Consider the following 12449-nt stretch of genomic DNA (forward strand, 5'->3'; position numbering starts at 1 on the left):
TGTTCTGGAACTGTTTTTAAATGTAGAATATGTGGAAAATCTCAAATGTATGCCTATAAATAAAACATGCTTACAATATGGCCTCTAAAAACTTTATAAATAGAAAACTATTGTCGATAGATATAAAAATATGTATGTGTTGATCTGACAGCAGCCCCTCGCTTACATACGTTATGAGTACCTAATTGAATATCTGATACATGATACTCAAATAGTTATTCTTTATTTTCCCAGTTCAAAACATAAACATATTTGAATATTAATATACCTATTACTTCTACATATTATCTAAAGACAAATAATATTTAAAATTTCAAAGATGATTCTTATTTGATCATACTATGAAGAGTATGAATTATGACCTTTTCGCGTCACAAATTACACAACAGATCATAGAATTAGACAAGGCAAAGTCCGCCAGTTAGCAACAGAGTAGCGGCAAAACCGGAATTTAGTTACGGAGCATCTAACTCTCCGCCGGTATGCGAAAAACCATAACGCAACTAGCGGTGCGCGAGTTCAATCTGTAGATGTAATTGTAAATTAGCTTGGTGTAGTAGCTTTAGGGGGCCAGTGCATCTCGCGCGGGTGTGGCGGGGTCTTCGATCGGGCCTGGGCCAAGTCACGTACGCACTCTACGCACAAACCTGCGCGGGCCCGCGCGCGCACCGCTCGCAGCTCTCGAAGGGCGTATGCATTATTAGCTAGGACTCTATTCTAATCGCTTGCAAAACCAGCATAAACACGCGCTTTATTTTCACATATTTCATAGTTACAGTTACACCGGTTAGCAACACTGATTCGCCAGCGCTCGTCAAACATTAGAGAACACATAGCCCGGCCCCTTCCACTCGCCCCCGAATCTCCCTTCGCCCTTCGCGTTCGAGCTTAGCTCGTCTCGACGTTCCCACACCCCGGGGTGAGGGGCGCGTTTCTTCGATTATTACAAAACTCTAGTCCTGTGACGTAATTGGCGTTTTATTAAGAAGTGGGTCAGAAGAGGGCAGGCGTGCGGTCGTCGACACTAACGGCTCGCTATTTATACCTGCCGCGTAGTGCACCGGAACTCTGTGCACTCGCTGCATCCGAGCCGAGCGAGGCGCCCTGTCAATGACCTCCTTACCACGAACGCAAGCTTCCTACATCACCGAAATAACGCTCTCCTTGTTATAAGCTCGCTTAAACCCTTATTATCTCCACGGTTACCTGATACAGATATATTCGAAAAATATTCTGTATTTCTCGTGTTTCCCAAGGAATTTCATTATTAAGACGCAATATTTGACGAAAATTGAATTACGGATTTTTCATAGTAAGATTATAGAGGTTTAAATAAGGATAATGTAATATTTCATCCACGCGGACCTACTTTCAAACTGAGTCAAAGTTGCCTATTATTCTCCTACACAAACGATATCGTAGGGCGTCCATTGCGAAAGGGCATGCCGCAACCGGCTGCCCTTCGGCTTGGTTTACGTAAGAAAACTAAGCCCACATAACTAGGCTGGCTGTGTTCTCATTACTTTTCGAGTGCAGGCTTTTCGAGCTCTTGGTCCAAACTATTGTAACTGTGATCTCAAGATCGGCAGCAAATTTGCATGATCAAAGAGAGGACTCACACTGGTTTCTCAGCGCTGGACTTGACAAGCGGTTGTAATAGCACCCCTAAAGCCACCCACGCAGGGCGTGAACTCTGCGACCTACTTGCCCTAGTTTTTACTCAAGATGGTGTTTACACGTGCTAAGCAAACACAAGCGCTTTTGTCTTTATAACGAGAAAACATCAGCTCCGAGATTCCATGCCTATATTTGAAGACAGGAAATGTTTGCTAAGCCGACGATGACGTGCGATTAGGAATTCATTGTCAATTCATTGCATGTGTGCAGGCCACGATTATGACTACGCCGTGGTATTCATTAAAAAAGTAATTCGTTGTGACTAAGCTGAACTCCGCTTTCGTCGCAACACACTTTAGAAAAGTGCCATCGATTTTTTTTTTCTTATTTTTTTTTTAATTTATTTAGAAACCAAACAGTCGTATAAACATATCAACAATGCAATACAAACGATGTACCACAACAAAAGGAAAATACAACAAAAAGACCTGGAGGTTCATAAATTATAAATTATGTTAACTGAAATAAATATAGTTATATAGCTACTTAATGCAAATTTTTGAATCTGATAGAAAAAATAACTGATATCTGTACTTATATATTAAAACAACTTACTTTTAACTATATTTTTTAGACTAGCCAACGAATTTTGAAAACAATCTACTTCGAATAGATTTTTATTATAGTAACTAGGAACTCGTCTGAAAAAGGTATGCCTTTATGCGGTATTTTCTAATGATTCACATTTAAAGTTTACTCTGGTTGTATCCTCAGCAACTGCGTTGCAACTCCCAACTGTTCGACGCTTTTCGACATTATCTTCTGCATTGCGAATAGTCTTGAACATCATCTTTTACGAAACCATTTGGTATATATATAATCTAAATTTCTTGGTATTCTGCCTTTAATCAGGAGTATCAGGACATTGCAAAGCAATAAATTCCCTAGTCGTAGAGAAATAGTTTACATGGTTTCTTCGTAGGTACTTACCTTCGCCAAAATTTTTCATTTTTCCAAAAGTATTTTATATCGGGTAGGTTTTTATTTCTGTAATTAAATTTAAGGATTGTTTGTCAACTACTAACCTAACTTTACCAATTTTCCCCGAACAAATTTTAGCAACCGTACAATACAAACGCAGACGTTACGCAAGCGCGGTCAAATTCTCCAATTGTCTGTACGGCGTACGTCCGCATTGCTCGGTCGCAATTCGGTCGCAAGTGCCTGCCACGCTGGAATTTCCGCGAAATGTTGCATACGTCACGAGTCACGTGGTCGCGGGCGCGCCGGTACGTCACGCACAAGGCCGACTGACGACCGGCTAAATACGGTCATGACCATTATGTATAATACTAATTAATTAGCATCACTTCTAATTTGTATTTAGAGCCTCATCTTCCTACAATATTATTTTATTGATTCGATTATGGCCATCCGTAATCCCATCCATGTTAAGGAACCCTTTTACGCATAAACTGGTGGAAAAAGTAGGATAATATTATACTTATGGTTTACCATGTAAATTAATACATACGGCTCCTATTCATCTTGGCAATCATCTTCTAAAGGGGTAATATGGGGATGATGCAAATGTGCTTGGAAGTGCTAAATAGTGACTCGGACGAAATCGAGAGAAAAAGCTAATAAACAATATTTCGCCAATAGGAATTTGTATTGTAAGTCTGTCTACGACGTGGAGAAGTGAGGGAACGCCGCAATAACACTCGAGTTGCAACTTCGCTGAAGTTTTGACACAAAATTGTGTTGCCTTTGGACTTCAGAGTCGTCTATGGTGCCCATAATATGTAAAACAAACTACTTATGTTCCAAACTGTTGGTTCGAAGCATGAACACTGCACAAAAGGATCAATATTTCACCCCAAGGATTCTGCAATTCATGCTGCAGACAAGTAAAATAAATGAAGCATGAATTTTCGTCGAACCATCAAATATTTACGAATTCCATTTACAGTACTTTACGCTATTAAGTATTCTCTCAATGTTTCCATGGAAACTTCGTAGTAACACAGCCAGTAAGTTTTCTAAGTAACGTAGAATTAATTGTCGACTACTTAGCATCAGATTCATGTGCCAATTGTGTCTCTTATCGGTTTTTACGTAATAGCGACGAATTTGCGTTTATCTGAAGTATAATAATTATATAGACATTGTATAATTCATCAGTTTCATCAGGCGTGGCCTAAAGAGCCACCACAAATATAATAACTATTTTTTTTTACTTAACCTTGAAACGTATTCTCTATGATAATGTAATGTCGAAGGTGTACCTACGTGTATAGTGTCTGTGTCGATATAATGAGTGTCTGACATTGTACCAACCCCTATTGTATTGTGGTTCTGGGAGTCAGCATTATGCTTTCAAAATTGAATATGGAATTATTGGGTAGCGTAAATTTTACAATTGGACGCAGATGTGTGTCTTTTTAATGTTTTTTGTAAGTGTACTATAATTGGCAATCAAACGAACTTCTTGAAGTGAAGTTCGATCGATATTATACGAGTCACTTCATTTGAAGATATAAATGTACAGCAAATAGAACGATAACAAGCATGCACGAATCGGAAATTAGTCATATGAAATTGCGGTTCTTAACAAAATTTTAGTTGTTATGTTATCTGTTTCGTCACTGTAATTCACTGCTATAAATTTGAATTACCTAAGTACGACTTTTAATGAGTCTTGCGTAGTTCTGACGCCAACGGGGGAAATACCTGAAAGATAACATGTAATAAATAACTTTCAAGTAAAACACGCATTTACGTTTTTTTACAACCATGAATGGCTAAAACAATGCGATAAGATAACGCATGTTGTAAAAAACGTTAAACGCATGCGATAAACCAAACATTGAATTTGACTAAATATTCGAAACTACTGCAGTGCGTACGTGATCTCAGAAAGTTCTCACGGATGTCGATCCGTACTTACTTACCATCTTACCGTCACGTTGTACGCACAATAGGCATTAGAAAGCGGCTTGTGACCGCAAAAAGGGAGCAAATGGAAAGGGCTCAGTGCCGCGGTGAGTCGAAACTTCGCCGTATTGCGAGATGAGGTTACGTCAGTATCGAGCGGGCTCCGCCCCCGCGAGCCCCGCGAAGGGCCCTGCAACGTTACGATTGTCTACCGAGCAGTTCAGCAGCACCAGTGTAACTGTGACCTCAACATTCAATACATCTATAAGTAATTAGACAGGGCATTAATGCTGGTTTATCTAAGCTCGGTAGCGTTTGGAATAAGATCCGTGCACGCACGATATGCGTGTGACTACTATCGTATGCTATACTGCCCCGGCTTTTGTTTGATGAACAATCTATGACGTAAACCTAAAATTGTCGTCTACAAAGGGTTGAACCCTTCCGATGCCGTAGGGATGGGGCAGAGCTTTTAATTCAGCTGCATGTAAATAAGTATTGGACTTGTTACGACACTTGTGAACCGGGAATCGTATGGGGTAGTTATCAAGGGCACTCCGCCGTTGTAATGTAATAATAGCGCAGAATGTTCAGTTCTTTTGGTGTTAGGGGAAGTACATTTTGCATAATTTCAAGCGCGCTTGCATCATACACTAATAAACTATTTCACGCACCGTTTATTAGGTAAAAAAACTGGCGTGAACTCGTTAACGCGAACGGCATTTAAGTAATTAACAGTACCTACTTACTGTCCACGCTTTCTTTCGCTTTCGCTTCTTAATTCATATCATACTTGCTGCATCATTCATTTAGTAATCACACAAAAACAGTAGTCGTTCAATGTGTTTATCTATTATCCAACGTCTGTGGCGCAGCTCCCAGGGAACCTGTTCATCAGTGGCGTGGTCTGCATAATGTTGCGGTTTTTATTAGTGTCATATCATGCTCGATGCATGTGCAGCTGTCGTCGCTTCCGCATAGCCGCGTCGAGGCGAGGACTCGACAGTTGAGACGTTTGCTACTATTATTAAACTAACAAAATCTACACTACTAGCCAATGGATTGGAAATATAGCGAAAACTATCTGTGTTCCCGACATGAATATGATAATTTGGCATATTTAGCAGGTACCATTTTGAAAATTGACGATATAACGGATGCAGAAAGATCGTGTTATTGTTTCCTTCCGTTGCAATGCAATTTTGTCATGATCATTTCTAGTGTTGATAGAACACTACAAAAGGCCACTTAGCCTATTCTCCTTTGATAGCCCCTTGTGCATTCGTTTACCATGCCATCGGTCTTTCAACTTTCCTTTATCTTCAACTCGCTCTATGACTATATTTGTATCCCTAGCTTGGTATATTTTGTGTCAACCAGCATATTCAAGGACTCTTTAAAGTTATTAACCGCTAAACTAAACCCACCTTTCTACTCAAGATTACTCATTGTACTTGTATCTAATCTAAGTAGGCAATACATATTGTTCTCTAAGGAACTATGTACAACGTTTCATTGCACGCCTGACCTAGATGTTAAAATAGATAAGTTTAATACAATAGCTATACTTGGCTCAGGCATCTAGTACCGTAAGGATGGCTCCAGCAAGCTGCATCTAAGACGCAAGGCTGCACTTATACAGGTTGACGATAACGAGCTTGACTTGTTAGTGTTTCCTTGCTTTAACGTTTCATTTCACAACGCTATACCTATGTTTTCATTCATATAATACGTATTTGTAGCATTCGTGATTGTTCTACAAATTACTACAAACAATACAATGCGCTAGGCAATTGGTATCTGTAATGTGTTTAAATTAGACATGAATAGCCTTTAAATGGGTCACCGCGGCTAGACTGAGTTGAATAGGCCAAGTTTTTCTCAAATTGAACACTTCGTTTAAAATTCTAAACTGTGCCAATATTGAAAATAGTTTGCACATACATTGCATATTAGAGTTAGGTAGGTACTTATAAGTCGAATCGCACGAAAGTGGGTCAACTGGTATGACGCCAGCCGATAAACGAGCCCTCGCCCGACCATTATCAATTTTGTCCGAAGTACCGCGCGAGTCGTGTTTGTTTTCAGTTTGCAATCGCTTTAGTTTGCAAAATAAACATTGATATCCACTACGATCGAATCCAACTGCCTGTAGGCCGGCTTGTTTCACACTCGTTTTACTTCACTATCTTTATGGTTTTTACGTTATGAAAACTATTCTTACAAACTATTTTTAAACTAGATATGAAAGAATGACGGACAAGGTATTGAATGACGCTTATACCAATTTTTAACACGTATGTGCTCGAAAAACGTTGCCAACTTGCTTAAATTAAGAAACGTTTTCATTTTAATGATTAAGTAGCTAACACAATCCGTAAAATCGAATTTTACGCATATTTCATCAATTGCCTTGAAGAAACATTCACATGAATAGTAGGTAACTAGGTAGAGACTACGTATAGTTTACATGTTGTAGCAGCCATACGTGTATCGTATAGAATGGCATTGCGTTTGTGGTGCATACAATTTGCGTTGCACTGTTGCCGTGGAGCCAAGGCCGTGATGCAATATGGTCAGGTGAATTGTGAGTTGCTGAGTGCATCGTATAATTGCATTGTGCGGGACGACGCTCTACTTTCGTTTTAGAATGTTTACTAACAAAGTTCAGTTTATTTTGGGTTACAGACAAACACACATTTCATAATTGTATTCTAAAACAGATCTTTTCATTATGTCGAAGAATTTGAGATCCCACAAATTTATGGAATGCCCTTAGTGCTCTCGTAATCTTGGACACGCCAAATATTCGTGTTTGGGTGATCTGTTCAGATTTACAATTTATATTTATGTGTTTAGATTGTTGTCTGGACTTCCTCGCAAGGATTCGTTCGCAATTCGCTAATTGTGTTAGCGTGTTCCAGTTTCAAGCGTCCTTGTTAATAGGGAAGTGGGTTATTAAGTGTCGCGTTGATTCGCCGGCGTGGGAAAGTCTCGTGCGGATCCCCGTGTTATTGTGAGGCGTCACGTACTGGTATACTTATGCTTACCGGGCGCAAGTGAATTTCTCAAGCAAACCTGTGTCTTGAAATTATTGACAACTATATGCGAAGTTAGACAGCCCAATGCTAATTCGGTTGCGTCGATTGTTAATGGGACTACACCTGGGCACAGCAGTACCTAGTGACAGCTTCAGTTATGTAAAGTGAATGCGATGTGATGACGACGGAACAGAATAGCGGCCCGTCCTTGAGCCGCGGCGAGTGCAGAACTAGGTCAGGCCAGCGGGTTCCCATTGCTCACTAATCGATCGAAGAGCCAGTCTAACAGCAGCCGCGAAATCCGTAAATACTAGCGTATACGGAACTCGCACTTATAATGGATTGCTCTGACAAGTGGCTGATGCGGTTGTTACGCCACAGTAATAACATCCCAGCTGCACCCCTCACCCCGCTCACTACCGCTAAACAGCTGTACTTCTGCTTATATGTCTCCTTTCACGTCAACATTCTTATGCTCCACGTCTTACAAATTGTACATATCCCAGCCCTACAAAGTCTTACAAACTGAGCACCGAAACATAAGTTTACTTAATGTTCATTCATGCCTTGAGCTCGGCGTAATCGATTCTTTTACGCTCCGCATTTGAATAGCAACGAGCGAAGGAGAGCATTTCGGATGTATAAATAGGGTACTGACTGTATACATAATTCGTTACCTGAGCGATAATGGCCGGGCAGGTAGCTCGGATTATAATCGATCCCTCTGCGTGTATGTATGTGGCTGTTTATTCCTCATATTATCCAGCAAGAGTTACGTTTTAGGGTTACGTCGTAATAGGCAAGCCTTATTTTGCCATCTCAGACTGTCGACGGTTGTGCTTAGTGACCGAAGTCAGTACAATACAGTAAATACTAGAAAGCTGTAATAAAAAATGATTTAACCGATGTGCTAGACCGAACTGATTCCATAAGAGCTCCGTGAACAGTGTTGTACGGAGCTCTAAAAATGAACTATTAATTCCACGATATTATAATAAAATAAAATTTTGTGGAGTACATATTTGTATCTACAATCGGGCATAGATTTAGGTAACCTAACCTATCCGTTATTTTAGGCTAAAGTTAGGAATTTAGACTTTTAGGAAAGAAACTACCTATGTACCTATCTCTGAAAGTGTGAATTAATTATTATGCAGTGTGAAGTTGAGGGCCTGTTAATGACAAGAATAACGATGAGCGTTTAACCGCATTTAATTACACTTTATTAATATGCAATTCGTTCTTCATTAGCCCGGCCCGAGTGCCTTGTGCATTCACATTGCATTTGTATGCAACTGGTACCGGCTGTCTGTGTGCGTCAGGTGTTAGCACAATGACAAAGTTCTTTACGCGTAATATCTGTTCAGTTTTGTTTACACTAAACCACCTAACTACAGCCCAAATGGACTAAATTATTTCTCGATGAGAAACTGGATATTGTAATAAATTATTAAAAGAAAATACATAACTATAGTCTATTTTTTATCCTGTAGACTAAAATGACATTTCATGTGTTGCTGGTTTTTTACGTCTTATAAATAGTGATGTGCTACAACCGGTACTAACCGAAAATAAACTATTGGGAGTTACTTATATAGGCATGTAACACCATTTTGAGGCATTTAGAAAGTTTGTATCCAGGTCTAAACACAATATTTCTAATATTTAAAAGCAATTTTATTGTAAGATTAACAGTCACCTCGAGGCTCATAATGCAATTTTTAAATGTTTGAGTGGATTAGTAGTGAGTAGATTTTATTTATTGTTTACTTCCTATCATGTAGTGAGTAGATTTCTTAAATTGTTTATTTTGAATCTAAAATTATTTTAATATTTATCGGTTATTCACAAACCGAAATCAAAGATCAGCACTATTTGTTTTAAGCTGGTCACATTATTTCTACGTTTCACATTTGTGGTTGTCATTTTAGTCTACGGAATAAAAGAACAGACTATAGAAACGCATACTTAGCTACAACAACTATTATAGATTCGAAAGTGTTTTGTTTTAGACAGAAGTATCTTAAGGAATTTTTAAGGTGTAATTTAGTAATCAAATGAAACACAATCAAGTATTGGTTAGGCAAGTAACGGCCTGTTTTTACATTGATTAGTGTGAAGTGCGAGTACATACATTATCGAAAGTAGCAAAATTAAACTCGCACTTAAAAATAATCAGTGTGTAAACCGGCCCGGTAAGATGTTTTTGTTTCAATTACAAGAGTCATAAAAAACGTAAGCATCCTGATGAAAATTACGTAATTAGACAAAATTTCCAATCTCGCCCAACAGCGTTTTGAACAAAGAAAGTCTTTTCCACTTTTCGATATTTGTGGCTTCCTCCGGTGTGTAAGTTGAAAATTACTTTTGAATATTGCGTGACAGGACGCAATCATAAGTTATTACCGAGGAACAATGAATGCGAATAAGAAGCGAGCTGGAGTGTATGCCGAGCAGGGTCTGTATTCCCATTGTTATTCGAATACACGACATAGGTGAACCAGTACTATGTGTGATCTTCGATTTCATGTACTTGTTACGGAGCACAAGGTCATGATTATATTGGATCGCCTGAGGTGATGTTCCTAGTCGGTAAGAAATGGGGAAGAACAACCCACCGCTGCGGGCGTGCGGTGAAAGCCCGGGCTCGTGTGTGTGTGTACGGTAATGATCATTTAATTTTAGTCATCGGTATCGGCGGCCACCGGATGCCATGCCTCCACCTGCCTTCTTTGTTTCTACATGCAAATGTCAGCGGAGGTCATCTAAATAAAGGCGGTGTAGGCGCTACGACGGATTCGGCCGCGGTCTGTCTAGACGTTGCGTTGCATCGTCCGATCGATTGCACGGACGAGCCTCAGACGGTCACTGACCCCGCGCATCGGTGACGTTACGCTCCGCTGATGCGCTCCTAAATAACCTCACGGATGTTACCACCGCTCCAATTGATTGCATTCCTTTTCGACCCACCCTCGCGTGCTCTCCCCGGACGATGACTTACTTAATTTTTATCCGTAAGATGCCAAGCGTCTTAGTTTATGCCTTATACTTATTCTCATAACACCATGACAGATCAATTCAATTCAGACGTGCTTTTACCTCACCTATATCTTGAGCATTTAATTTTTTACCTTGCTTTAGTAGGTACAATAATCCAAGAGCAATACAATAAATCCTCAGCCGTAATGCAATCTCTTTCAATAAGTACCTCACAAAGCCGACCGGTTTAGGTTTTGGGTAGGATAGACAGAAATCGTAAAAGTTTTTGCTTGAGCATTGTACAGCGTCCGCTTTCTTTGAAGGCTTCTCGGGAATATGGAGAGCAAAAAAGCAAGTAAAGTTTTATTATCGAGCCGGGGTGTTATATGACCGTGTTGTAGTGAGTTTATTATGACAACAGATCGCCTGCCTCTTATTTACGTGTTGTCTAACCTTGGCGCGGTCAAGTTCAGCTGTTACTTTGACATTGTTTCATTTGTTTCGTTTCTCGACTTGTATTTTATATGGATATTATTAACAAATGAACCACTTTACTGCAAGCTATGCTTTGTTTCATACTTTGTCAGGAAAATATAACTAAACCATCAATTGTTTCAGACAATTTGCGGTTTTTCATGTGCTTCTGTAGTAAATATTCTAACGTTGAATATATTTACAAAGTAATAAACAAATGTGTACCATGTTTTAAATCGCTTCCTAACTAGACTTAACCATCAAAATACCAGAAGTGCCAGTAGAAGAGAGTGGGTGTTGCTACTTATGGTTGCCGGTCATAATCACGTAGCTTATCGAAAAGGCCCATTTAATAAAACCGGTAGAAGTTGGTAGTTAAACAAAATTAGTCAAAATATGGAAAAGAGTTGCAATATATGTATTGGATTATATTATTTAGATCGAATTAGTATATTGTCTTTCTTTCTATGCCTGGGTCGGACGAAATCACTGTCTTCGGACCACATGTAGTCAACCAGGCTAACGCTAACCTTACCCACCCTTAACACATGTAGGGCGACGAAAGCGCTGCAGATGTCCCTGTACGTGTCGCCGGGGTTCTCCCGCGCCGCGGACGCGCACCTGCGGCTCGCGCTCATGTTCAAGGCGCGCCGCTACTGGGGCGCCGCGGCGGCCCACTTCCGCCGCGCCAAGCTAGCACCCCATCAAGACGCTACCTTCACCCGCCTCGAGCTCAGCTTCCATGCTGCGCATCTCCTAGAAGCCAGAGGACTGAGGAAAGCGGCCAGAGACGCGTACACCAAACTCCTCAACGAGCCGCAACTCGCCCTCACGCTAAAAGCCGACATCTGTCGGCAACTTGGTAAGTTAAATTTTGTTTTCCTTTCTTGTTTACTTAAACAAAGCAATAGATTTATGGGACGGCAGCTCAAAGATGCTTCGGTTGCACTATTAACTAATATTTATGTCAGTTCAATAAAAACAAAACTGATACTTGACATTGAACGTTACTCAAAGGTCTATAATAAAATCTTGAGACAATGAGGCACCCCATATTTGCTAAACAAAAGAGCAGACCCTATTGCATAAATGAATAGCAGCTCTAAAATGTGAGACGATACCGTGCATTTGTTTATATTTGTTTTATGGCCAAAATAAGTTCCGCTATTACTTTAGTCCTTCAGTTGTAAAGATATGAAATGTTGAAAAAGTAATGTTCTATTTTAAAGTGCTGGTAAAAGAAGTGTATTAAAATTTGCAGTAATGTATTGTTGTGGCCGTTTACCGCAGACTGGCTATCTCTAAACACGGGCCGAACGTAATGGTCAGGCTCAGGCCTCGGCCAAACAATAAATAACGTTTAAACTTAATGCGAATGGAAATGAGGTTATAACCAGTTTC

General features: G+C 39.9%; 1 protein-coding gene across 1 annotated transcript in view; it reads left to right on the forward strand.

Annotated features, from left to right (window-relative positions):
* Positions 1-12449, forward strand: part of LOC133518840 (lysine-specific demethylase 6A) — a 50880-nt gene that overhangs the window by 24872 nt on the left and 13559 nt on the right. The window contains exon 5 of the mRNA XM_061852581.1: positions 11603-11910. Coding sequence (XP_061708565.1) covers positions 11603-11910 — 308 coding nt within the window. The remainder of the gene's footprint in view (positions 1-11602; positions 11911-12449) is intronic.

This window comes from Cydia pomonella, chromosome 6 (genome assembly GCF_033807575.1).
Source record: "Cydia pomonella isolate Wapato2018A chromosome 6, ilCydPomo1, whole genome shotgun sequence".
Taxonomy (NCBI): Eukaryota; Metazoa; Arthropoda; class Insecta; order Lepidoptera; family Tortricidae; genus Cydia; species Cydia pomonella.